A 27,295-nucleotide genomic window follows, 5' to 3' on the forward strand; every position below is an offset into this window, starting at 1 on the left:
CACCGGGCAGGCAGGGCACGGCGGACGCCGCGCGCGAAGGCGAGAGGCCGGCGGGGCCGCGCCCACCCCCAGGTGAGCGCGCGCCCGGCCCCAGGTGAGCGCGCGGCCAGCCCCCGCCCAGGTGGCCCTTTCCCGCTCAGGTGAGCTCCGCCCGCGCCTCCCATTGGCCGAGGCGCCCGGCGCCGCGAGCGCGACGCAACCGGTCTAGTTCAGGGTCTAGGGCGGCGCGTCACTTCCGGTAGCGCGGAGCTTGTAAAACACCCTGGAGAGAAAATGGCGGCGGCGGCGGCTTCGGCGCCTCAGCAGCTCTCGGATGAGGAGCTTTTCTCTCAGCTCCGCCGTTACGGCCTGTCTCCGGGCCCCGTGACGGAGAGCACCCGCCCGGTCTACCTCAAGAAGCTGAAGAAGCTTCGCGAGGAGGAGCAGCAGCAGCACCGGCCCGGCGGCCGCGGCAGCAAGACGCGGAACAGCAATAACAATAACACGGCCGCCGCCACGGGCGCCGCCGCGGGACCGGCGGGGGCGGCGGCGGGGCTGGGGGGCCGGCCGGCGCCCGGCGACCTCTCCTCCCTGCGGACGGCGGGCGGCCTGGGCCGGAGCGCGGCCGCGGGCCCGGAGAGCCCCCTGGGAGGGCCCGGGGCCGCCGCGGCCGCCCCCACGGCCGGCAGCAAAGTGCTGCTGGGCTTCAGCTCGGACGAGTCGGACGCGGAGGCCAGTCCCCGGGACCAGGCCGGCGGCGGCGGCGGCGGCGGCAGCAGCAGGAGAGACCGGGCTCCGCTCCAGCCCCGCGCGCTCAGGCCGCCGGCGGCGCCTCTGGCCGCCGGCGAGGGGACCCACAGCACCCCGGCCGAGCGGAGGAAGCCGCACTCGTGGTGGGGGGCGCGGCGGCCGGCGGCGCCCGAGACCCCGGCGGGGAGGGACGGGGCCGCGGAGGGCGAGGGCGGGGCGGGAGAGGACGGCGGGGACCGCGACCCCGAGGCCGAGCAGCCGCCGTGGGCCAGCCGCGCCGTGAACGGCAGCCGGCTTCTCCCCTACAGCTGCCGGGAGAACTACTCGGACTCGGAGGAGGAAGACGACGCCGACGTGGCCTCCGCCAGGCAGGTGCTGAAGGACGACCCCCTGTCCCGGCCGCGGCCCCGGCGGGGCCACAGCAAGCCCCTGTCCCCGCCGCCCGCCCGAGCCGCCGGCGGCCGCGCCGAGCCCTCGGCTCCGGGCGGGGGAGGCGTCGCGCTGAGTGACAGGGCGGCGGCGGCCGGCGGTCTAGACAGGGGCCGCGGCCTCGAGGAGGCGGCGGCGGCGGCGGCGGAGCAGGGAGGGGGGTGCGAGCCGCTGGACGCCGGCCTCGTGCCTCGGTTCCGTGTCACCGCCAAGAAGCTGGCCCCGCTCCTGCCCCCGCCGGCGGCGGACGCGGACCCCGCCTCGGATCCCTCCACGGGCTCCCTCCTGAAGACCAACAATCACGTCGGCGGGGGGGCGTTCGGCGCGGACGCCCCCAGGATCTTCCCCAACAGCCTCCCGCCCGGTGCGGCGGCGGCAGCCTCGAGCTCGCTCAGGATCAATCACGCCAATCACACGGGCGCCAATCACACCTACCTGAAAAACGCGTACGGCAAGCCGAAGCTGTCGGAGCCCGAGGAGGAGCTGCTCCAGCAGTTCAAGCGCGAGGAGGTGTCCCCGACCGGGGGCTTCAGCGCTCACTACCTGTCGATGTTCCTCTTGACTGCTGCCTGCTTGTTCTTCCTCATCCTGGGACTGACTTACCTGGGAATGAGAGGGACAGGAGTGGCCGAGGATGGAGGACTCAGCAGTAAGTATGACGCCGGGGGTAAGGTGACAAAGGCAGGCGGGGGAGGGCTCTGCTCCAGGCGCTGGGCGTCGTACGGGCGGTGACTTGTGTCTGCAAGGCCGTGTGAAAGTGGTGAAACGCGGCAGATGGAGTGTGTTTGTGTCATCTTCCCTTAAGATAGGACGTTATTACGATCGTCAGAATGACAGTGCCATGGCTGGTTTTTAAAGATTTTGTGTATGATGTCTTGGGAAATTCAAAACGTCTTGTAAAAGAACAAACTATTACCAGCCTGTTCGTAAAATGCATTTATGTGTGTGGCTTCAATTTTCTTGTAGCTTTAAATAACTGTATGGGCAGATGCCAGTTACTCAACAGTCTTGAAGTATTTTGATTGTTAGGGGGTATTGTAAATGCAGTGTTTTTTCAAATTGGCTTGTGCTTCTAAGAGGAAATGTAAGATCTCTTGAAATTCCGGTTAAATATTTTATAGTAGTAAGTTTCGGTGTAGGTAGTTCTGTAATTTCTTCAAAGTGAATGAATATAGAAAGTAGGAAGGCAGGCTTGTAAACTGGTTTCCCAGCCCAAAGCGCCTCCCTTCCCACTGGTGAGAAAAGTAGTCGGGCAGCGCAGGAATTTGCAGGCAGAATTACCTGGATGGGTTTCCAGGCCCTGCCATTTACTGGCTAAATGCCCCTAGGCAGGTGTGGCCGTTCATTCATTAGGCCAGCGTCATCCGTGGGGAGCTTTCAGGATACAGCAGTGATAGCTCAGAGGATCTCTGTCCTTGAGCCCGAGAGGAAGATGAATACAGATCATTTATGTTCCATGAAGGGAACAAGGATGGGGTAATGGGTGTACGCTCCCTTAGAGATGGTGAGAGTAGGTACGGTTTGAGGTGAGACCTGAAGCAGGAGGAGATGGCCTTGCAGGGAGACGGGAGAGCATTCTGGGCAGAGATCGGAGGAGGAAAGGCCGTGAATTGAGCAGGAGCCTTGTTGGTTAGAGTGGTTAGAGCACCTTGAGCAGGGGGAGTGACAGAGTTGGAGCTTCCCTTTCCTCCTGCGTAAGATGATGCCTCTGACGATTGAAGAGAGAAAGTAAATGTAGCGCGTGATGGACTGCTGAGTGCAGAACTTCGCATTGTGAAGTCCCTCTCCCCACTCCCCCTGAAACTTCCTACCCTTTTCACCCAACTTGAATTCACTGGCTCATGATTTGTATTTATATAATTGGCTTACTGTTATTAGCTTTACCTCAAAATAGTGAATGATACAGTTAGCAGACTTAGCTAAAGAGTAGGAGTCAAAATAGTGTAAGTTTTGATTTGGCTATAACCAATTCTAAGATAGTCAAATAATAGATTATTACTATATTAATTAGAGGGGTTAAAGAGGACTGAAATCCAGCACTCACTTTAATTGGTACCCTGGGAGCAAGAGTGATATATTGTGTCCTGCTCCAGATATTTGGGGAAAAAAAGAAGTAAGGTCACACCAGAAGTTACTGGTCAAGTTCACATAACTTAAGTGACGTTGCCTATCAGCAGTACCTGTCTACATCTGTTTGTTTCTCTGACATCACCAACTCTGACCTGGCCCTTTTCTAAGAGCCAAGCGCTTTCCACACGTTATCTCAGTGACTCTTCCAGCCACTCACAGAGGCAGATGGTGTTACCCTCATTTCATAGATGAGAACAGTGAGGCTCAAGGAAGTTAAGAAATGTACCCACAGTTGAACAGCTAGTGAGTGATAGGTCTAAGATATGGTTTTGATCTTTTTCAGCTACGGAGCCCATATTCTTAACACTGCTTTAGGTGTTGTTTGTAGAGAGCTTTCTAAATAAGGGGGTAATTTTATTGGATTAAGAAAAATAATTGAATATTTGATAGGATTTCCTACAGAATTACTGATGAGCACAATTCTCAAAGGGACTCACTTCTCACTGTGAAGATGCACGACGAATGTTTTCTTAGGTACTAAAATTTCAAATGAAATAACAAGGGATAGGACTGCTAGGATTTAGGTACCCCCCCTTACCTCCACCAGTGTGGAAGGAAGGAAATTATAAAGCAGTTTGCATTTTAATCAGTGGTAAATATGAGGTAGCCTGGGTGATGGAAAGAGCAGTGGCTTAGAGGTAGAGGTTCTGGGTCTAGGACTTGTGAAAGTGACCTTAGTCAAGTTCCTTAACCTCTGAGCCTTTCTCGTATATTAAGTGGGAATAATAATTTCTGCTGTCTGTGGGGTTGTTGTGAGGATCAAATGAGATAGTTTGTTAAACATAAAACGGTATTATTCAAAAGTTTAGATAAAATTGGTTGTATTCGTGGTAAGCTACAGTATATATGTAAAGAGAAGTAGTTAAGTAGTTTCTGTAAGTGATATTTAATAATGTATTTCTTACCTGTTCAACATTTAATTTGTACTGAAGTTCATTAAATACACATTGTAGAGATTGATACAGAAATTTGAATCAAACTGTAATGGGTTCTTAAGTGTATTATAGATTCCACTTATTGTATACCCTGCCTGCCAGTTCACTTAGTCTGCGCACCCAGTGGGGAATTGTTTTCACTCCCTGGGTTTCTGTATTCCAGATCCTTTGTCATGTTATAATGGTTAACTGATGCTTAACCATAGGGTTCATTGGTCAAATAGTGTGCTTAAGGAAATAGTTTTACTTTGAGTAATAATTTCACCAGGAGATTGTAGGTTGCATATGAGAGTAAGCTTTTGTCAGTTATCACTTAAATTATGTGTAACGTATAATAACCTTTTAAATAGTTCTTAATCATTTGATCTTTGAAAATTTTTCATCAGTATCCTACTTTTATTAATTAAATTAAGCAGTCTCTGCTTTCTCATCTCTAAAACTAGGGGATTGGTTAGATGCTCTCTAAGTTCTTTCCAGCTCTAAGGTTTAAGAGTCTAACTTTGAACTGCCCTACCAAACAACTCAAGGGTCAGCCTGAAGTCAGATTAGATCATGACAACCCACGAGAAGAAAATAAAGAGGCAGAATGATTACCTATCCTAGGTTCGTATGATCATTATTTAAAAATTGTTTTTCAATTACAAGAGACACTTCTTGTAGAAAATTTGAATAGAGATCTATGAAGCAAAAAATGAATGGATATTGTCAACCTCTCCTAGTCTCACTCAACCCTGGTATAAATAAGTTCAAATAATAACTCCTTTCAGAACTTTACTAATGTTTTTCATGTAAATACTACATTCATGTATACGTGTGTGTGTACACATTTTCATTCAACAATAGAGTGCCTACTGTGTGCCAAGCACTGTTCTGTTTTAAGCAGTAGGGATGTGTGGTGAACAAGGCAGATGAAATCTCTCTTGTCATGGAGCTTACATGCTAGGGGGAAGATGGATGAGTAAACAAATAAGATTTCAGATAGAGGTAGTTGCTAATACAAGGTAATGATAGTAACGTTGGGGTGCTGGGGTAGAGGAGTATGCAATATTACATAAAGGCTGGCAGGCCTCTCTAAGGAGGTGATGTTTAAATTGAGATCTGAATGGCTTGAAGGAACCAGCCATTGACAGTCAGGGAGAAGAGCATTCTATAGAGGCAGAAGAGACAGCAAGTGCAAAACCCCCAAGCTGAGGCAAGAACAAGCTGGCCTGTTGAAACATCGGAACAGAATGGCCAATGTGACTGGGGCATAGTGGTGAGGGGGAGAACGGCCTATGATGAAGTCAGAAGTAGGCAGGGGCCAGGTCATAAAGGACCTAAAGGCCTTGAGGGCCCTGGAAAAGAGTCAAATTTTATTTTAAGTGACATCGTACTATACATGTTCTGCAGCTTGTTTTTTCACTTAACGTTATATCATAGGTGATGTTCCAAATACTAAGTTTAAGCAGAGGCATAATTTAAAAATATCACTCTTCACTGGTCCCTTTCTCATCCTGTAAAAATGCTAAAAATCTCTGTCATCCTGAAAATGTTCTTCAACCCTCTGTTCTCTCACTGTTACTCTCTTAGCCAAGATTAACATCTCTTTCCTCCTCTGCCATTCCCTCAACCCCTGTCTAGTTGAGCTTTCTTTACCATCCATTCTTCTGTAACTTCTCTGCTTCAAGTCACCAGTTTCTCAAATGCCAAATCCAAGAGAGGCTTTAAAGTTCTTACCTTCACCTCTTTGATAGGTTCAATATATTGACAACTCGCTTCTTCATGAAATTCTCTCTTTTCCAGATTTCTGTATCACCATCATCTACTAGTTTTCATTTACTTCTCTTTGCCTGTGTTTTAAATGTTGGGCTCTGGAGCTCTTGTCTTTGGCTCTATTTTGTAGTTTCCCTAGGCAGTTTCATTCACTCTCCTGGCTAATAACACCCAATCTTTTCACCTTAGATTTTCTCTCCTGAGTTCTAGACTTACCTGTTTGTTTATGAGACAATTTTTTCTGTTTCTGTATTTTTCAGAGGTACCAACACCATCTGTACTTATCACCTTTCCTTACTTTCACCTTGTTTCTCCCCCTCTGTTCCCTGTTTTAGTTGATGGTACTTTCATCCACCCAGAGCTCATGCTAGAAACCTTGAATTTACCTAGATTGCTTCCTTTCCTTTATCTTCCTACCAAACCTCAAACCTCAGTCTAATTGGTTACCAAATCCTGTAGTTCTTCCTCCTACATATCTTTTGAATTAGTCTATTTCTCCATCACTGCTGCTCTACATTTCTTGTCTGAACTGTTTCAATAGCCTTCTAACAGGTGTCCCTGCTTCTAGGCTCTTGCTCCATTTTTCAGTGCTAGAGCAGTATTTCTAAAACACAAATGCAGTAATTCACTCTCTTGCTTAAAATTTCTCAGTGTCTTCCCATTATTTATTGGATAAAATCTAAACTCCTTGGCTAAACGTTCATAATCTGACTATGCTGCTTTTTTCTAGCTTCATTTCCTACCAGTCCCTCTTAACACACTTTACTTTCTGGAAAACTGGAACTTTCTGGAACACTACTTGGTGTTCACTGACTACATCATGAAATTTTGTGCCTTTTTGCCTTTGCACATATTGTTCTCCTCTTTCTCTCCATTAACTGCTATTCATTCTTAAAAGTGTCACCTCTGGACATCATCTCTGACCACCAGTCCCCTTTATGCTAGAGTTTGGCCCATCATTCTCTGGTTAAATAAGATCTTACACCGCCTTCATAGCATTTATTACACTGTATTATAGTTGCGTATGTCGACTGTGTCAGATAGATTACAGCTTCTTGAGGTAATGTTTCTATAGGAGAAACTGAATACACTGGTAAAGGGCACAGGCTTTTCACTCGGTTCTGAGTTTGAATCTCATTTCTCTCATATCTGCTCTGTGACTTTATTAGTATTCAGTTGCCTCATATTAAAAATGAAGATGATAATCCTTGCCTCAGGGTGGCTTTAAGCATTAAGTGAGATAATACATGTATTTAGTGTTGTTGCCTGGCATATGGAAATTGCTTAGTAGACCGAAGTCAGATTAGTATCCTTGGCACAGCTTCATTCAGTACATATTTGTTGAACAAATGATCACATATCAGGTACCCAATATACATGCACTGAGTAACTCATCATCTAACTCAGTGATTGGTTACCTCCTCAGTACCTAACTTAATACTCAGTACTGGGAAGGACACAAAAGAAATCTCATTCCTGCAGAAGCCTCTGCTCCACTAATAATAGTCACTGGAAATGGTGATGTGATAAGTGCCACGCTTTTATAATGGGGGAAAATTCACTATCAGCTGGATCAGTCTCATATGATCAAAAGCCCTCATTCCAAATTTGGACTTTATTCTGTGGGATGAGCAATGGGAATCCATGGAGATTTTAAACTAGAGGACTATCATAATCAAATTGCTCCTTTACGAAGGATAAACAGGTGGTGGTACAGGTGATCGAGTGACAGGATTGGAGAGAAGGAGTAGGGTAATAGGCACTAGAAGCAGACATGGAGTTATGAAAACCTGAAGGAGGTTGGGGATAGAGTAGGTGCTGGCATTGAGAATCCACTTGAGAAAGAAATATAATGCTTGGTGACTGTTTGGATACAGAGAATAAAAGAGAAGAGTCAGAGATTATTCTGTGGTCATGAGTGTGGATGAGTGAGAAAATAGTGACACCCTTGACAGGAATTAGAGATGTTGAAAAGGGATCTTGTTTGGGGAAAGGTAGTATAGAGAAAATAAGTTTAGGTGGGGCTTATTTTTTGAGTCGTTCAAGTAGAAATATTCTGTAGACTATTGTAGTTACATTATAGGATTAAAGATGAGAGACTTGGTGCTCAGTGTGAGTACTAGTACTGTTTACTAAAGGAATAGATAGCTTTATTTTTTTTTTTTAAGATTGGCACCTGAGCTAACGTCTGTTGCCAGTCTTCTTTTTTTTTCCTTCTTTGCCCCAAAGCTCCCCAGTACATAGTTGCATATTCTACTTGTAGGTCCTTCTGGTTGTGCTTGTGGGATGCCGCCTCAACATGGCCTGATGAGCAGTGCCACGTCCGTGCACAGGATCTGAACTGGCAAACCCCTGGGCCTCTGAAGCAGAGCACGCAAACTTAACCACTTGGCCATGGGGCCAGCCCCGTAATAGATACCTTTTTAATATTTGTTTGTTCTTTTACAATGTGTTTTCTTTTTAAAAACGAGCCAAGCATTACAAAGGGTACCATAGTTTTTTAAAAAAAATAAAGTTTTACTTTTTCAAGTAATTAGACTAACCAAAAGGTCCAAAAGTTGCTATCCAAAAGAAATAGGAGTAAAGATTTTGAAATAGTTGCCCTCATTCTTGAACAGTGAAAGCTAAGTGTTAGGTTTGAAGTTTTTTAAAGTTCACTACTTTGTTAGGGAAAAAAAAAGTTTTTTTCTAGACCTCTAGGAATATTCCTGGAACACCAGCAGTTTCCATATCCCAGTTTGATGATTTAAGAAATTAAAATCTACTTTGTGAAAATGTGTTTCATTTGAAAATTATCTCTAGAATAATTTAAAATAAAAGTTGTCAGAGTGAATTCCCCATGAGTATATCCACAGAGCCTCATTTGAGGAGACATTGGCTTAGATGTTGGGGCTTGGGTTGTTGAGGAGGCAGACCTGGGTTTGGATATTGGTCCTTTCACTTGTTAGCTTTTTTATTAAAGGCAAGTTGCTGAACCACTGTAAACCTTAATCTTCTCATCTGTAAAAGAGAGCTAAGTGAGGATTAAATGAAATAGTGCACGTAAAGTCCTTGGCTCAGTATATGACACAGTAATAATGATAATAGCAGCTAACCCTTCTGTAACAGTGTGTGTGAGGCCCTGAGCTAAACAGTTATAGTTGTTGTTTAATCTTAATGAGGCAGATATTATTGCATTTTGTAGATAAAGAAACTGAGACAAGGAGAAGTTCGGTAACTTGCCCAGGGTCATGTAGCTAGCTAGTAAGTGCAGAGGCAGTATTTAGACTCAGATAGTGGCTCTTAGATTGCCTTTTATTATGTGTAAGCACATAAGGACTCTGTATATGTTCTCTACTATGACTATTATTCAGAAAATTATGAAAGAGATGGATGGGTGAAGCAGATGAGTGCATCAGATTCCAGAAGTGCCAGGAAGAATCTATGAAACAACAACTTTACTACAAGAAAGTACAAATTTATACTCATTTAACAATTAGGAATCATGTGGAACTATTTATCCTTACTTAAGGTTTTAGTGATTATTGTTATGTAATAGGGGCAAGCTGCTATATTAATATAATACAAGCTAAAGTATATAATATGTAAAACTATAAAATGTGATACTCTTTCTAATTTTTAAAAAGATTTTCACAGTCTCAAAACTGATGGGGAAAGTGGTCCTCTGATTTGCATTACCACTTTAAAACTTATGTTTTCCATTGTTCATTTTCAAGATGTAAAGACCTTTAAGTATAGCACATTTGCTCTCCCTTTTAAGTAAACTTTGTATATATTTCCCTATACTTATATTTAATAGGAATGAAACAGTCTACAATTTCAGGGATGCTTTAAAAAATTATTTTCATGAAATTCCTCAATAGTGTTGTGAAGTTTTTAAACTAACTTCTCCATGCTTATTAATTATTCTGTATTAACTTTACGTATCTGAAAAATATTTTATATAAATGAAAGGAACCTCATTGCAAGGAGATATTTACAACATCAGTGAAAAGAGATGTTTAATCTAGTTTATAAGTAGTTTAAAAATGAAGTATACCTTAAACTATTAGAAATCTCCAAAGTATATGGTAAATATGTAGTAGTAACTTCTTTATGAAAATTATATTATTAGTGGTATATCTTTATTCTAATCCTGTATTTATTTATTATACACTAAATATTGCTACCATTTAATTTGGGAACCCAGCCCAATACTAATTGTGGAAATGGTTATAACAATTATTGTCTCATAACTTTAGATTTTGATGTTCATACTTAGAATTTATTTTTAACAGATATTAAGGTGAACCAGTAGCAGTATATTTGAGTAGTAACCTTTGCATTTTGCTGTTTTAATAATGCATGTTGATCTAATTAATGTTTTTTATTAAGAACACTGTCAAAAATAGTTTTTAAACAAGAGTTTACTGGGAAGGAAGTGTTTTAGTTTTAATATTTATTTGTTTATTTTATAGTTAAATTTTAAATTTTGACATCATTCTTTTGAAAATATATTTTTAAGGAAATTAGCTTTTTAAAAAGATGAAAATTTATACTAACAGAGGTAATAGATCTGTAATTCTATTTTCATACTATCATGTGAAAGCCATCATGTATTACTTTTATGATGTCTTAATGTTTTTTTCTTTATTTCTAGACATATAGAGTTTAAAATTATGCCACTTATTTGGTGTGGGTAGTAGATTTATTGCTCTCTGCACATAGCTTTTTGCTTAAAATGTTTTTGCAAGATGCCTTCTGAATTCATCTTTATAGCTAACATTTAGAAATAAGGCTTGGGTGCAAAACTATGCAAGACTTTAGTTCAGCTGTTCTGAACTAATTGAGTGATATGTATGAATCAACAATTGCTTTCCTGCCCTGAGTGTGACATGTTGGAAAAAAAATCCTTTAAGGGAAATGGGCATTTTAACACATAGCAGAATATTAATTCAGTTTTGCAGTTAGAGACTCCTTTTATGTGTATGTATGTACAAAAGGAATTTGCTGATAGTAGCTAATTTCTGAAAGCACTTTATACTGATAAAGGAAGCTTTTGCTCTGTAGGAATTCACTTAGGTATAATTTTTTAAACTTACATATAGAGATGGCATTGAAGTTAATTTGGAGGGGGGAAATCTTAATATCTATTTCTTTTAGTCCCTGGGCTGTGGCTTAGAACCTTGCTCGGTCTTATTAATGACTTCCTAGGTTTGTAAGGGTACCTCTCATGTATCATAAATGCTTCCTGGTTTGATTTAGTTCACTTGAAGAAACATTTATTTTCTCCTATTTATTCATCCATTCACTCAGTCACTCATAAATTATTTCCTGAGCACCTACTCTGTGCCAAAGATGTGCTCTCTAGAACTCTAGGAGTGATTCTTCCACACACATACTGCCTCCCCTCCTGCCACGTTGTGGTGCCCTTCTCTTCTTTCTCCTAAATATTTATGCACTAGCCAGCCTTCAGAATTGAGAGTTGGTTACCGTGCAACACTGTTTCAGATTTGTATATTGTGACCTGGAAAACATGACTTTAAAAATTAGTTTCTGCAATTTGAGTATGCCCTTTGGTAGAGTTTACCACAGTGTGTACTAGACGCAAAAGAAATAGTTTCATTTCTTGAAAGTTTTTCAGATAATTAAAAAAGTTAAAAAAGGAAGAGACATGACGAATGAATTTGCCAGAAATGAAAATGTTATCAATCTGAAGTGTTTATGATTGTGGTTCAAGATGTTCTAGAAATATTCTTATGCTTATGACAAAGTTTTCTTTTTTTAAATGACTTCTCCAAATGTCTCTTCTTTTAGATTCTAAAGCCTTAAATGGTAAAAGCATTTATTGAGGACTTTCTGTGTGTGAGCACTTTAATTTTCGTGAGGGAAACTACTAATATTACCTTCATGAGAAAACTGATATATAGAGGGAATAAGGTTACAAGTGACTTGTCCAAGATCCCACAGCTACTAAGTTTTGGAGCCAGCATTTGAACCCATGATCTGACTTCAGGGTTCACAATCTTAACCACTAGGCAGCAATAGATTTTCTTATGCATCTTTTCTCACCTGCTAACTTTATTTGGGCAGGTGTCACTCCTAACCCCTGGGCCTTGGTTTTTGCATCTGTCAAATAGGGAATAGTAAAATCAGCTTTACTTCCGGCCAGTGAATTTTGTAGGAACTAAGGTGATGGTGTCTTTGGAAATGCTTTGGAGAAATTTGAAGTGATATATAGCTGTATATTTTTAATCCTGTAAGTTAGAATTTCCTAGCTACAGTAGTCTAACTTAAGCAGCATGTGTTGAGCACTATAACATGTCCTGTCAGTAATGTTCATAAGTAATAGACGAGTTGGTTAAATTTATAGTCCTTATCAGTATTTTTAAACCTTTCTCTCAAGCTGTCTGAGCAGATAAAAGGAATCATCTTTTTACATTGCCTAATTAGTGCCTTATTGCTAGGCACTGAAAAATAATGTTTTTATTTTTTGCAGTTATATTAATTTAAGAGGTTTTGAAGCACAATTTGAAACTAGATTTTAGCCTTGTTGACCACTAAAAGGTAGATCTGCTGTTAGGAAAGTCAGAGATGGGATACATTGCTTTAACTCAAAATATAGCAGTTAATTTGAGACAGAAAAACATTTCTTAGGAATGTGGGTGGGTCTTCGAGTAAGCTTCTGTTCACATTATCTGAAGAACAGACAGTGCAGGCAGCTGAAAGAGAAGGATGGGCCTGTCACATGCTGTTCTTAAGCTAGTTTGTAAGATACTCTGAGTACTATTATTGCTAAAATGGGAAAATGAGGTGTATTCTTGTGAATAGGCAGTAGATTGAATGGGGATAATCAAGAGATTGGGGGATATAAAATAAAATGAATGTGATAAACAGGATATTAAAGTCATGCTGCTTAAATTATAAGGAATTTAAAATGCATTAGGATCTTCAGTCTCCTAGATAATTCGTATGAATCACGTAATGAAATTTTTGTCCCATTTTGCATTTGAGATCATATCAAAGATGTAATTTGTTTAGACTAGACGTCTAATAGAAATATAATACAAGCCACATATGTAATTTTAATTTTTCTAGTAGCCACATTAAACTGTAAAAAGAAACAGGTGAAATCAATTTTAATAATAAATTTTATTTAATCCAGTACACGGTCCTGTGCCACATAATGTTTCAGTCAATGACAGACCGCATACACAAGGTTGGTCCTAGAGGATTAGTACCATATAGCCTTGGTGTGTAGTGGGCTGTACCATCTAGGTTTGTGTAAATATAATGATATTCACACAGTGACGAAATTGCCTAACAACGCATTTCTCAGAACATATTGCCATTGTTAAGCGATGCATGACTATGGCTAGAATATTATCATTTCAACATAATAATCAGTATATAAATTAGTGAGATATTTTACATTCTTTTTTTCTACTAAGGCTTCCAGTGTGTACTTTATACTCATGGCGTCGTCCAGTTCAGACTGGCCACATCTGAAGTGCTCAGTAGCTGCATGTGGCTGGTGGTACTGTATTGGATAGCACAGGTTTAGACTGCCCTGAATTGTGGTTATATTGTTGGTTTAATGAGCTCTAACACCTGCTGCCTTTTGAAGCTTACTATGTGCCGTGCATTGTGTTCTCTATCATAGTTTCAATTCATCTTTATAATAACTCCATGTTGTAGGGTTTATTCTCCTTTAATAGGTACACTGTGGTATAGAGATATTAATTTGTCTAAGGTCAAACAGGTATGATAGTCTGTAGCAGAGCAAGGATTTAAAACCAAGTCTGACCCTAAAAATCCTTGTCCTGTTCGCTGTATCGCACTGTTTCAAAGCATGGCCACTTACCTTCGGCCAGGTAGGTGAGTGAGATGTAGTTCTGCCACTGCTCAAGTATTTTTGTTTTACTGCAGTGACTTACGGTTAAATTACTCCTTATTTTAAGGTATAAATGGCTTCTTATCTTAAAGTGCAAGTGGTATCCCCTAAATTCTCACTCATGTTTCTTTGGGAATATTCCTTAATATTCTTTTCACTATTTCCTGTTGTAAACTGCTTTGTACAACTCTTCAAACTAGACATGTTGAAGGAGGGATGCCCTTTGGTTCTGGCACATGAGTGTCCCAGGAGATAAGGAGAAATCAGCTCCTCTTGAGAAAATTCAAAACAGAATGACTACTAAAACTTTTGTTGGCGTAAAAAATTTTTTAAGAGTTTCAGTACCTCACTTTGAGAAAGATTTCGAGATGCTTTTATTCATCATGATCTTTGAGTGATCTCAATTCAGTATCTCAGTCTCAATAAAAATTATCTCAGTTCTTTTACAAGGTGTTAATTTATGGTGGATTTATACTTAGCAACATCTCCTAATGAATTTTAGTAATTCCTTTGAATTACGTTTAGATTTTTAGAGATGTTTGCTCACAAAGGCAAGCTGTTTATTCCAAAAGGCAAGATGGGCAGCCCTTAATTTTTGGATGGATTGTCTTCCAGATCATCTGTAAAATAGTTGTTTTTACTTGGAACATGTTTAACTCCAGTCATGCGTCACTTAACAATGGGGATACATTCTGAGAAGTATGTGGTTAGGTGATTTCATCATTTTGTGAACATCATAGAGTGTACTTAAGGGGAACAAAATTTGCTACCTCAAAATGTGTCTCTTTAACATGAGGATTATTTTAGGTTGATTGTTTTTAAGAAACAAGACTCAAAGTTTTTCTTGGGGCCAGCCTGGTGGTATAATGGTTAAGTTTGCTCACTCCACTTCAGCAGTCCAGGGTTTTTGGGTTCAGATTCTGGACATGGACCTACACACTGCTCTTTAAGCCATGCTGCGGCGGTGTCCTGTATACAAAATAGAGGAAGATTGGCACAGGTGTTAGCTCAGGGCCAATCTTCCTCACGAGAAAAAAAAAAAGCTTTTTCTTGTTGCTCCCCCTTAAATGCCTAAAGGAGTTCAGATAAGTAAACCTGTCTCAAGAAGTGAGCTGTCACCTTAGCATAACATGAACTAGGTGGTGGACAGGGAGGAACCTAGAAAAGCCTGTTTGTTGGGTTCCCCTGTGTGTTGTTCTGTTTCTGTGTGGCCAAACACTTGTTTTCCAAACATTTGCTCCTTTTCACCTACCTGTGAATTGTTTTCCTTCCCTTTGAAGTCCCTGACTCTTCCCACCCCCTACATCTTCTTTTGTCTTTAGCTGAGGATGGTATTTAAGGTGAGGGCTTCAGCCATTTTGGCGAGTTACTTGATTTTCTCCTGTGTGTACATGTTATTAAACTTTTGTTTTCCTCTTGTAAATATCTCATGTCAATTTAATTCTTAGACCGCCCAGAAGAACCTAGAAGGGTGGAGGACTAGTTTTCCCTCCCCTACAGTACTTACACAAATCTAGATGGTATAGCCTCCTACACACTTGGGCTATATGGTACTAATCTTATGGGACTGCTGTCATGTATGTAGTCTGTTGTTTACCAAAACGTCGTTGTGTGGCACGTGACTGTACGTTGTTTTTAAGTTTAAGTTCCCAGGCTAGCGCATAGAAGTCTATTTAAAACCATATCCTATTTTGGCGCTACTATAGCATTGGTTTAAGGTTCAGGTCCTCAGAGTAGTGGATCATGTTCTGTGGGAGTTGGATGAGGAGGAAGCAAGTTTATTTTTGGCTTTTTATGTTCTCTCCTACTTTTCCATCTCTTAATTCCTGTTCTTATACTGGCCTAAGCTTCCTGCTGTTCTACTGTAATGTTGGCCAAACATTTAAGTGCTCAGTACTTCAAATTTTTTCTTTTTTTTTAAATTGAGATATAATTGACATATAACATTGTATTAGTTTTAGCTGTACAACATAATGATTTGATATATGGCCATATTGTGAAATAATTACCACAATAAATTTAGTTAACATCCATCATCACACATAATTACAGTTGTTTTTTTCTTGTGATAAGAATTTTTGAGCTCTACTCTCAGCAACTTTCAAATATACAATACAATATTGTTAACTCTAGTCTCCGTGCTGTACCTACATCCCCAGGACTCATCCATCTTACAACTGAAAGTTTGTACCTTTTGACCACCTTCACCCATTTCACCCACCCCGTACCCCGCTTCTGGCAGCCTCCAGTCTGTTCTCTGTATCTATTGTTTTTTTTAAAATTCCAATAAGTGAGGTCATACAGTGCTTGTCTTTCTGTCTGACTGATTTCATTTAGCATAATGCCCTATAATAAATAGTAGATCCATTTATTGGGTGCTTGGCGAGTGTAAACATTTAATCCTTTTAAGCGTTTTTTACATCATTTTACAAATGAGGCATTTGTAGTGGAGATTAGGTTAATCACTTTCTCCAAAGTTATAGGTCAGAGAGGGGAGTGACAGAGTTCCCTTGCTGGTTGAAACTCAGCAGTGTGACTTGGAAGCTCCTCCTCTAACTGTTGTGTGTACTGCATTCCTCCTGCATGTTCCCTCGCCTTTACCAAATCCCGACTCCTTTTATTCCCTCAGTTCAGCTCCTTTTAGCTAAATCTTAGGGAAAGCTATTTGATTGAGTTTAATTTGCAGTATGGTAAAATTCTGATAATAAAAATTGTGTGATATAATTTATGGTAAAATTTGATAATGTGATTATCTTTAGTGAGAAGTGAACCAATATGGAATCAGATCTTAGCCCACCCTCTGAATAATCCTTCATCCTTGTTTGTGTAGAGTTGGGTTGCCTGCATTTTTCAGTTAGAATTTGTCAGTAGTTCTCAACTTATGGGCTGAAAACATTTTGGGGGCTGCACCCATTACAAAGTATTGTCTGAGGACCTAACAAATGATTTGCCCCCCTCATATTGTGCTATTATTTTTCAACTGTATATCAGTACTGCTATGATTAGGATACAAAAAATTATTATATTCATGGTAGAATTTTCTCATATTAGTGAATACTAAAAATACTGTTGTGGAGATCTGAATGCCTTGATATAAATGAAGAAGTCCTTTTACTTAAAAAGTAGACAACCATTTAAAGCATGCTATAAGGAAATTATATATACTGGATATATTTTAGAATTTGTTTTTAAGACATTCATAGGTAATGTCAGAGGATGAGTTGTAATGTTTAAATGACTGACTGACCAACCTACCAACTGGTACAAGGACTTTAATCTTCTCAGAGGTGATTGTACTTCAAATACAAGATCTTTAACCCAGATTCTCTCTCTGATTAGTGAAATTTTTGGCAGTTAGTGAAAAATTCAGGCACGACAAAAGATTTTTGGCAGGGAGCCTTGCCTTGAGGGGGGTCTTGCCTTGTCTCTTCCTAACTCGCAGATTTTCTAAGAACTCTGTCATTTCTTTCCAGTAGCTCCATGACAGAGACAAACGAGGAATGGAGTACTGATATATTGTGTTATTTTGTAAGCTGAGCGCTATTTTTTTATTTCATGCTAGGTTTAGGAAAAGAAGAAAAACCTAAGGTTTGTTCATCTCTTTTGTCCCCATCTGTTACACATATTCACAAAACATCCTATTTTATGTTAGGTGACTAGGATACCAGAGAGGTGACTTGTCTGAGATCACAAGTCATAAATGTCAGAGCTAGTATTTCTTGCTTCAGAGATTTTTTTCATTTTACCCCGCTACCTTTCAATGTGAAAAGATACTTTTCACTCATCTAAATGACATACCTTCAGAAGTAAGCATTACTTAGAGAAACATTTGCATCTTATTTAAATTTTAAAAATTTAATTTGTAGTTTAAATTTTTTAAATTGTACTAGGTTGAAATTAATATAAAACAGCTATAAATTATATTAATACTGTGTCATCCAAGAAGGAAAAGGATAAAAATACCACTCTATTACTTTGAAACTATTTTGTACCTTTTAAAAAATTCTGTAATATTTGGGTTAGAAAGTGAGAGAAACTAGGGTGGTTTTGTGTCCCTGCCTGAATTTTGTTGTAGGCAGAATATCAGATGAAATGAACTTTTAAATACAGGAGTGTAACATTCTATTGGGTTGGTTTAGATTGCTTTTTTTATTTTTTTAAGCAAACATTTCCAATCTTTTTTAAAATTCTTTTTTGGTTGATAAATCCTGTAGGAATTATAATGTGGAATAAAGACAGTGAGGTTCATCAACAACTGCTTAGTGATGAAGAAACATACAAGTACTGGAGTTAAATAAATAAAAATCCATACACATCGTGTATGGATTTTGATGTTTGAAAAGCAAGATTAAATAGCCTATAGTAACGTGTTCAATTTGAAAAAAAAAAGGAATAAACAGCTTAAAGTAGTAGATAAAAATTCTGGCAAGTAAATCTGCTAACTAGACCAGACATCATATGAATGTAAAGAACTACAGTATCTGTGCTTTAATGTACAAGACCTTTATCTACCAATTCATTACAGGGTTGTTGCCGTGCTTTTCTTTTCTGTCTCTTTTTGTTAATAAATCTTGGTTGTGGGGGAAGAGACTTCACAATGAATAAATAAAACAGATAAACTTGAAATCAACATTTTGCCACAGAAGATCATCATAGGTTTTAAAGAAGTTTTAGGAGTCATTGGCTGCTTTGGGCAGTGGGGTTTGGGAGAAGGTGATGTTGTAGTTGAGCTCTTTTGGTCATAAAGACAGTCTTAAGAAACTGAGGTTTACTCTGAGAGTGTATGCGGATTGGGACTGTACGGACTTCGGGAATCAGCTCAACTCAAAGTCTGAGCTTTTGCTTGTGCCTCTGTCTCAGTACTGTGCTCAACTTTGCGTTCATTATTTCATTTAATTTTTAAAACAATCATAAGAGCCAGCTATTATTATCCTTCCCTTTTAGATGAGGAGGAAACTGAGGCTTAGGGAGGTTAATAAACTTGTCAAGAGTCAGTAAGTGGCAGAACCAAGATTTAAATACAGATAATCTAACCCCTGACGTGAAATCTTTGTCCCTATACTAGACTGTCTACATGGTTTTGTATCATCTTGTGTGTTTGTTTTTGAATCTCCTTTGAAATTATCCCCACCTCCTCCTTTAAAAAAAAGGCTTATATTTACTAGACCAGGAGTTCCTATAACCACAGTGGTCCATGAATCTTAAAGAGGCCATAAATGGACTCCAGATGAATAGCAACTCCTTGAAATTATATGCAAATTTTTGAAAGTGTGTGCATTTTTCTGGGGAGAAGGGCCAGAGATTTTACTGATTTCTCAGAAGGGTCTCTGACCCTTCAAGGTAGTGAAAATCGCTGCATTATCAGATGCCCTGGGGAAGGTGCTGTGAGTTTTCATCTTTGTATTCCTTAGTGCTTGGTTTTTGGTTGCTCAAAAATTTTTTGAACAGAATTTCACAAGTAAGAGATGGTATGTGGGGAAATAAGCTTGAAATTAGTCATGATTTGGGAGTTTTAAGATCCCTTGAATGTTTACTAAATGAGTATTAAAGCATTAGTTTTACTTGTTTCGGAAAACGGTTTTGTTATTGATAGGTTACAATTTTCAGTTCTAGCATATAGTAGTTCTGTGAAGTTAGGTTTCTGAAGTCAGAGCATAAAGAAAAAACTAAGCCTAGTGAAAAATGCCTTTGAAAAGTCCCCTAGGTTTAGAGGCTGCCATATGCTCTCTCAAAAAAGTGAGATTTTTTTCCCTCTGGTGTAAGAATAGACTGTTTTAGTACCTGAGGAAGCATTAAGGACCACAGTAGATCTTTAAACATTAAATTCATACTCAGTGTTTGACGTATTCACAGTATGAGAGCTACAGGGGAACTGAGAGCAGCCGAGGGAGTAGTATTGTCCTGTCTCCCATCTCTGGGTTTGTCTAGGGGACAGGCTTATTGACCATAACAGCCAATGACATGATTGTGGGGAATTACATGCATCATTTTTTTAGCATTCATTCCTGCATGTTTATTTGTATTCTCTCGCCCTGCTACAAGTGGAAGTTGTAGAAGTTAGAAGTAGACGTTAGGTGAAAATCTGCTATGATCACAGTGTATGTTGTGTTTTCTGTCCGTTGTGTTCCTGTGAAAGCATGGATTTTACTCTTAAGGTTCCATATATTATAACCAACAAAAAGTCTTATTTAGCCTACTTTACTGCATATCGTAACTGCTTATATTTTGTTTTATCCACTGGTTTTGTTTTTGACCTAATGATGACATAAATTCCTGTGTTTCCCACATGACTGCCTGTCTGTCTGCTTTCTTCCAGAGCTACAAGTCAGGATGTCACTTTCAAGCACATTGCTGCTAAAATAAATGACGGTGATTTCCTTTCTAGCTCCAAATTCAGTTTATATGTTTGTTTCAGTCATAGTTAAATCTCTGTGCTCTGTCTATACTTATAATGCCCTTTTCCCTTTTATCAGAGCTGTGTTCTTATCCCTGTTTAATGAAAGGAATGAGAACTACTATCATTTAGTTTTTTTTTTTTTAGTTCTATTCACCTTTTCATTGCTCTGTAGCTTTTCTCTCTCCAGTTTTCTTATTTGCATACTGTCTTTGTGCTACACAAAACTAAACTGGTGGTATTATTTATTATCTCTAGTCATTTAAAATGTTAAACATGGGCGTTATAATACAGAATGTTACTAAGTAGAAGATCTCTTGTATTTAATTGTATGGGAAATGCATGTTGCTTTATTGCATTGTGCTGGAGATAGGTTGTACAGTGTATCACAGATCCCTTTTGGATCTCCAGATTCTCATTTAGCAATATTCTTTCAGAACAGACCTTGTTACAATACAGTTTTACTTGCATTCTTGGCAATGTAAACCTTGAGGAAGTGTTATAGCCAGTCTCTAGTGTGTAACAGTTAATTTTTAAAATCTCTTACTACAGTGAGCTGTCATCATGTTTAATAAATTGCAGTGTTGCATTAGCATAAATTCTTTTGGGTGCCAAGTTATCTGTTGCACAGATGCTTGGTTTTATTTATAGGTTTGTATCTAACCTTTGTGGGTTGACTTGCTTTTATTTTTCTATTCACTTGTCACCATGCAGTAACATAATTCTTTAACTGGCATATGTGCAAAAATAGTTTTCAAGAAGAGATCTGTGAAAGTACTGAAAAAGCAGATCACTCAAACTTTTGGACCTTGAGCAGTGTAGTAAGAGAAAGCTCCAGTTAGTTTAAGTAGACATTGTGCTTTGTCTTTACTTGAATGTGTTCTTAGACTGCCTTTACTCTCAACACTTAATGAATAGACTATATCATTAAAGTCCTTTAAATGTGTAATATTTTGATATTTTCTTGAATTACTAGTGATCTACCTTTCCAATTTAGTAATAATTTTATTTTAGGGAAATGAAGCCAGTCTTGTAAAATCATTGGTAGGTGAATTACCTCCAAATCAGTAGGTTAAGCGTGTTGGAAAATAATTTTGAATATTTGTGAAACATTTACTTTTTGAAAATTAACTAGGTACAAGCTCCTGTATTTCGGCTGTTTTCCTATATGCCAAGTTCCTGACATTTTAGTAAAAAATATAAAATCCTATTTGTAAATGTAAATTATATGAATTTAAAAAAGAAGACTGTATTAGGCAAGTCTTTCTAAAACAAAAAAAACCTTTACGTTACAGTAACTCTTCTAGTTTTTTTGCAAAAGAAGAGGAATTTTTCAGTTTTCAATTTGTCGAGACTTTAGAATTGGAAGGAAGAAAATGTTTTTTTCTTGTACAATAAGCCGCAGCTTTTAAAATTGGGGTTTTACCTAATGTGCCTAGGTATCGAAATGATCTTTTACCAGTTCTCTTATAAGATTTTAGCACCATCAACAAATATTTTTTTTTTAAATACTTTTCCTACCCTAGAATTTTATTATGAAAAATTTCAAACAGAAAATTGAAAGAATTGTGCTGTGACCATTTCGTACACCCACACCTAGATTCTGTAGTTAACATGTTCAGTATTTATTATATATCTTATGCATCACTCTAGCCATCCATCATTCTTCTTTTTTTTTCCCCTGCTTTTTTCTCCCCAAATACCCCCGGTACATAGTTGTGTATTTCAGTTATGGGTCGTTCTAGGTGTGGCATGTGGGACACTACCTCAACATGGCCTAATGAGCAGTGCCATGTCCAGGCCCAGGATCCGAACCCTGGGCCGCCAAAGCAGAGCGCATGGACACGGGGCCGGCCCCGTCATTCTGTCTTTTTAAAAAGTGTTTCAAAGTAGGGGCTGGCCCCGTGGCCGAGTGGTTAAGTTCGCCCGCTCTGCTGCAGGCGGCCCAGTGTTTCGTTGGTTCGAATCCTGGGCGCGGACATGGCACTGCTCATCAAACCACGCTGAGGCAGCGTCCCACATACCACAACTAGAAGAACCCACAACGAAGAATATACAACTATGTAGCGGGGGGCTTTGGGGAGAAAAAGGAAAAAATAAAATCTTTAAAAAAAAAAAAAAAGTGTTTCAAAGTAAGTTGAAGACGTTATGATACCACACCCTTACATACTTTATGCATATTATTAACTAGAGTGAGGTTTTGTTACTCTTGGGTTTTTTTTAGGTAAAATTTTCATAATCAGATGCACAAATCATTAATGTACCATCAGGTGAGTTTTGACAAATGCATCCAGCTGTGTAAGTTAAATCCCTACAGATACAGAACGTTACCTTCACCTCCACGTTTCCTCATGCCCAGTCAGTACTCCAACACTTTCTTCATCATAGTTTAGTTTTACGTGTTCTAAAACTTCATATAAGTGGATTCATAGAATACTCTTTTTGAGCCTTCTTTTACTCAGCATGATGTTTTTGAGATTCATCAATGTTGCATTTTCCAGTAGTTCATTCCATTTTATTACTCTTGGTTTATTTTTAAGGCTCAAGTTTATTTTAGGCAGAAATTATTTGCCTCTTCCTGAGTTCCTAAAGCCGTCTATACTAAACTCTAGGGTAGTATTGATTCCGTTATGTATCAGAGCTGCTTGTTTATCTCCACTACTCCTTAAGCAGCATGTTCTCAGAACGTGGTGTATAGAATATGCTTCATAAATACTTGTTGACCAGTCTATGGTTAGGAGTGTGTCTTTCGGCTTTTGTTACAGAGATCCCAAACTTGGAGTACAATTATAATGTGAAATTAGTGCTTGAATAAAGACAAAAATTTTAATTACAGTCTATTTTTCTCCCTAGGGAGTCTTCTTTTTTATGGTGAGCAAATGTGAGACTTAAATGACCACATGGTTGAAAGAGACTATAATGTTCTTTATCATATAGAGGTGAAGAATAAGAACCAACCAAATAATAAGGCTATTGCCAATTTAATTATGAGTTTTGACCTTTTATTTCTTTGGGTGCATTATTTCAGTTTTCGTTATATTCTTAGTGCTTTGGTATCCACATTTAAAGCCCTTTTTATTTAATTTTACAAAATCACTGTGTATGTTCTGTCATTCTTTAAGAATAGCATATTTGGAAGTCATACAGGATTGTTGCCTCTCTTAAACCAGGGCACATGCAAAGGTAGGAGCCCTAGAGAAGTGGAGAAACTTTTGAGCTTTCGTCCTCCTTCCCTTGTCTTTCACTCATTACTCCATCTAGGTCTGTACCTCTGTAAATGCAGATAGAGTGGTGGGATTAAAATGGAAAGGTGATTTATAAGTAGAACAAGGGTGATGCAAGAGTTTACCTAGGCAAGTTTTATATGGTAGACAGTTTTTGTCCATAAAACTTTGTCTAGTTTGATTGCTGATTTAATCTCAATATTCACAGTCATTTATTTATTAAGTATGCTTGAAGTGAACTGTTCCTGTGTTTTAGAATGACTGTATATTTAATAGAGCCATTAAATAATTGGAGAACTTTCAGAGAACAAATTGGCAACGTGCTGTGTTGCAAAAGTATGTACTGCCTTGTTCATCCTGTCCATTTTTAGATCCATCTGGCTAATGGTGAAATGCAGAAGTGTTTGCCACACAGGTGCAGTGTTCTGCAGCTGTTGCAAACATTTGCCCCCCAATCCCTGCTTCTTCACATGTAATTATGCTCTGTTTAAACCATTAGTGCTAAATGATGGGATTTGAGAATTTGAATGTCTGTTTACAAAAAGGTACAACTCAGAGAGATAATTGGTCATTTAGGCAGCTGAGTTTAACTGCCTAGATGTCTTGAAGTTTCCAAAGACTAAAGCCTAGCCTTCAGGTCATCGAGTTTTAGGATTATAAGAGACTGCCTTTGAAAGCACATGTCTGAAAAGTTACTACGCTCTAGACTGAACTTCCTGAGGACAGGGCTTATATGTTTTTATTTTTTAATTTCCTGCAACTAGCATAATGCCTGGCACATAGTAGGCACTTGATATATGTTTGTGAATATCTTATGTTGAAAGATGAAGCCAAAATGTTGTTTAGATGTGGTATGATCTAAATCAGAAAATTATGATTTTTTTAAAAGTGATGCCTTGTGGTAAGTTTTTTGCAGTCTTACGAACACAGTGCCATGGCAGCAGAGAGAAGGGGAGTGATTAATGCTGCCCGTGGTGGTCATCAATGTCTTATATTTGATATATCATGGAAGATTTTCCCTGGACTACCATTAGAGAGCTTGGTTCTGAAGCATCTTTTCTCAACTAAGAGACGACAGACAACAGTGTGTTCTCCAACAGCAGTGTCTTTTCCTCCTTAACCCCATTTTAGGCATTTTTCATGCATTAAGTCATAAGGAGATGATAAGTTTAATGATTCTAAATCTGAAAAGTTCTAGAGAAGAATGTTTTTCTTAAACCAATCAGAACCAAATATTTTCTTTCCTGTAGTTTTTTCTGTAATGAAAAAGATGTAGGCTTCAGAGTCAGACATAGGTTTGAATCTCACTTTTTTAAACTGCTTTTACCTCAAGGAAGCAACCCAACCTCATCATGCATCAGTTTCCATAAAAGTAGGGGTGGGGTCGGCCCCATGTCCTGGTGGTTCAACTTCTACATGTTCAGCTTTGGCGGCCTGGGTTTGTGGGTTCGGATCCTGGGTGCAGGCCTACTCCACTCATCAGCCATGCTGTGGAGGCATCCCACGTAGAAAGTGGAGGAAAGATTGGCATAGATGTTAGCTCAGGGCTAATCTCCCTCTAGGGGGGAAAACAAAGAGGAAGATTGGCAACAGAGGTTAGCTCAGGGTGAATCCTCTTCACCAGAAAAATAAAAAATAAAAAAATAGGGGTAATACTTACTCTACGATAGTGGTATAAGGATGAAATGAGCTACCTCCTGAGTATATGGCATCAGTATTCCTGGAACATACCAAGAGCTCAATAAGTATAATTTCCTTTTTATTCAAAGGAGAAGGTTGTGGAGTGCTCAGGATTATAGTACCCCTCTGGCATTGGTGAAGCTGTTATTCTAGGAGACTGCAGTATGCCTTCAAGCTTTTATTCGTTCAATATATATCACGCAGTGTCTGCAAAGAATTGAGGTAGGTAGAGATTTTGCAGTCTTGTTGGAGGAAGAAACAAACAACAGTTAAACTGTGATATAAGGTAGTAAAGATACTGAATAAATACATAGGGCTTCTGAGAAGAGAAGAGTCATGATAAGCTGCAGTGGTTAGGCATCCTTTATGACTATAGCAGAACTGCAAACTGGACCTCGAAGACAGAATGAAGCAGAAGGAAAAACACCCAGGCTTGAAGAAGACCAGAAAGATCAAAGGCTCAGAGCCTTCCTGGCAGAATTTATTTTTCCAGCTTTATTGAGATATAATTAGCACATAACATTGTATAAGTTTGTTGATTTGGTCCATTTATATATTGCAAAATGATTACTACTGTGGCATTAGCTAACTAACACCTCCATCCTGTCACATAATCACCATTTCTTTTTCGTGGTGAGAACGTTTAAGATCTAATCTCTTAGAAATTTACAAGTGTATAGTACACTATTATTAGCTAAAATTGCCATGTTGTACATTAGATCCCCAGAACTCGTTAATCTTATAACTGGAAATTTGTACTCTTTGACCAATATCTCCCCATTTCCCCCAGCTCCTGGCAACCACCATTTTACTCACTGTTTCTTTAGGGTGTTTTTTTTAGATTTCACATATAAGTGATATCATATAGTATTATGTTTGTCTGACTTATTTCACTTGGTATAATGCCTTTAAGGTCCATCCATTTTGTTGCAAATGGCAGGATTTCCTTCTTTCTCATGGCTGTATAATGTTACATTGTGTGTGTGTGTTTGCATCTTCCTTAGCCATTCATCTGTTGACAGACTGTTTGGTTGTTTCCATATCGTGGCTATTGTAAATAATGCCGTACCGAGCATGGGGGTGCAGATATCTCTTTGAGATCCTATTTTCATTCCTTTGGATATATACCCAGAAGTAGGGGTGCTGGACCATATGGCTGTTCTCTTTTTAATTTTTTGAGGAACCTCTATGCTGTTTTCCGTAGTGGCTGCACCATTTTACGTTCCCCCCAACAGTGCTCAAGGGTTGCCTTTTCTCCACATCCTCACCATCACTTGTTATCTCGTCTTTTTGAGGATAGCCGTTCTAACAAGTGTGAGATGATATCTCATTGTCGTTTTGATTTGCATTTCCCTGATGGTTAATGATGTTGAGCATCTTTTCATGTACCTGTTGCCCATTTGTATGTCTTATTTAGAAAAATGTCTATTCAGTTCCTCCTGGGAGAATATTTTTGTATACTGATAATTGATAGTAGTTTCAAGTATTCAGAACAGAAAAATCTCGAGGCTGACTGAAGTTACCTGTGCTGTTCCAGAGAAAGCAGGAGGAAAGCATCCTGAATGTACTATTTTCTCAGTTTTCCTGGGCCATAAATAACAGATCATTTCTTTTCTAAATGCTGAGGTCTCTTAAACCTAATCAAGAGAGTGACCCACCGCTTACTACGTGTGCGTTTCTTCTAAAGCAGAGGCCAGATAACACGTTTCCTGTTCTCTGAGGTTTCTCACTAGGAGTAATATATAAAAGTCTTTAAGGTCCTACATTATTTGTATCTACTGACTCCCTTAAATGATCTTACCAGTTTGACTGCATTTCTTGCTATTTGCCCTGTCATCCACTCTGCTCCATTTCCAGGAGTAATATGATAGGCATGCTCCCCTTCACAGTCTGTACACTTCTTGTTCTGTCTGTAAACTACTTCCTTCAGTTATCCACATGGCTTGTTCCCTCTGCTCTCAGATTTTTATACAAATGCAACCTTCTTAGTGTGGCCTTCTGACCATCTTATTTAGATGGTCCCTTACATGTCAAGCACCATTATGCTGTTTTACCTTCAAAGAACTAAGAACCATTTGACATACTATATATTTTTAAAATGTGTTTGTTCATTGTCTCTTCTAACCCTCTAGAACATAAGCTCCTAGAG

At 39.5% G+C, this 27,295-nt stretch overlaps 1 protein-coding gene and 1 long non-coding RNA gene across 3 annotated transcripts in view; one reads left to right on the plus strand and one right to left on the minus strand.

The window, feature by feature from the left end:
• LOC139083411 (uncharacterized) overlaps positions 1-1,734 on the minus strand; it is a 53,246-nt gene extending 51,512 nt beyond the window's left edge. For both annotated transcript variants that reach the window (XR_011540113.1, XR_011540112.1), the window contains exon 1: positions 1,594-1,734. This is a non-coding gene — a long non-coding RNA (uncharacterized lncRNA). The remainder of the gene's footprint in view (positions 1-1,593) is intronic.
• The window catches only part of LEMD3 (LEM domain containing 3), a 67,104-nt gene continuing 40,035 nt past the window's right edge, over positions 227-27,295 (plus strand). The window contains exon 1 of the mRNA XM_008535034.2: positions 227-1,807. Within this exon, the coding sequence (XP_008533256.2) occupies positions 274-1,807 (1,534 nt within the window). The 5' untranslated portion in view covers positions 227-273. The remainder of the gene's footprint in view (positions 1,808-27,295) is intronic.

Source organism: Equus przewalskii, chromosome 5 (assembly GCF_037783145.1).
Source record: "Equus przewalskii isolate Varuska chromosome 5, EquPr2, whole genome shotgun sequence".
Taxonomy (NCBI): domain Eukaryota; kingdom Metazoa; phylum Chordata; class Mammalia; order Perissodactyla; family Equidae; genus Equus; species Equus przewalskii.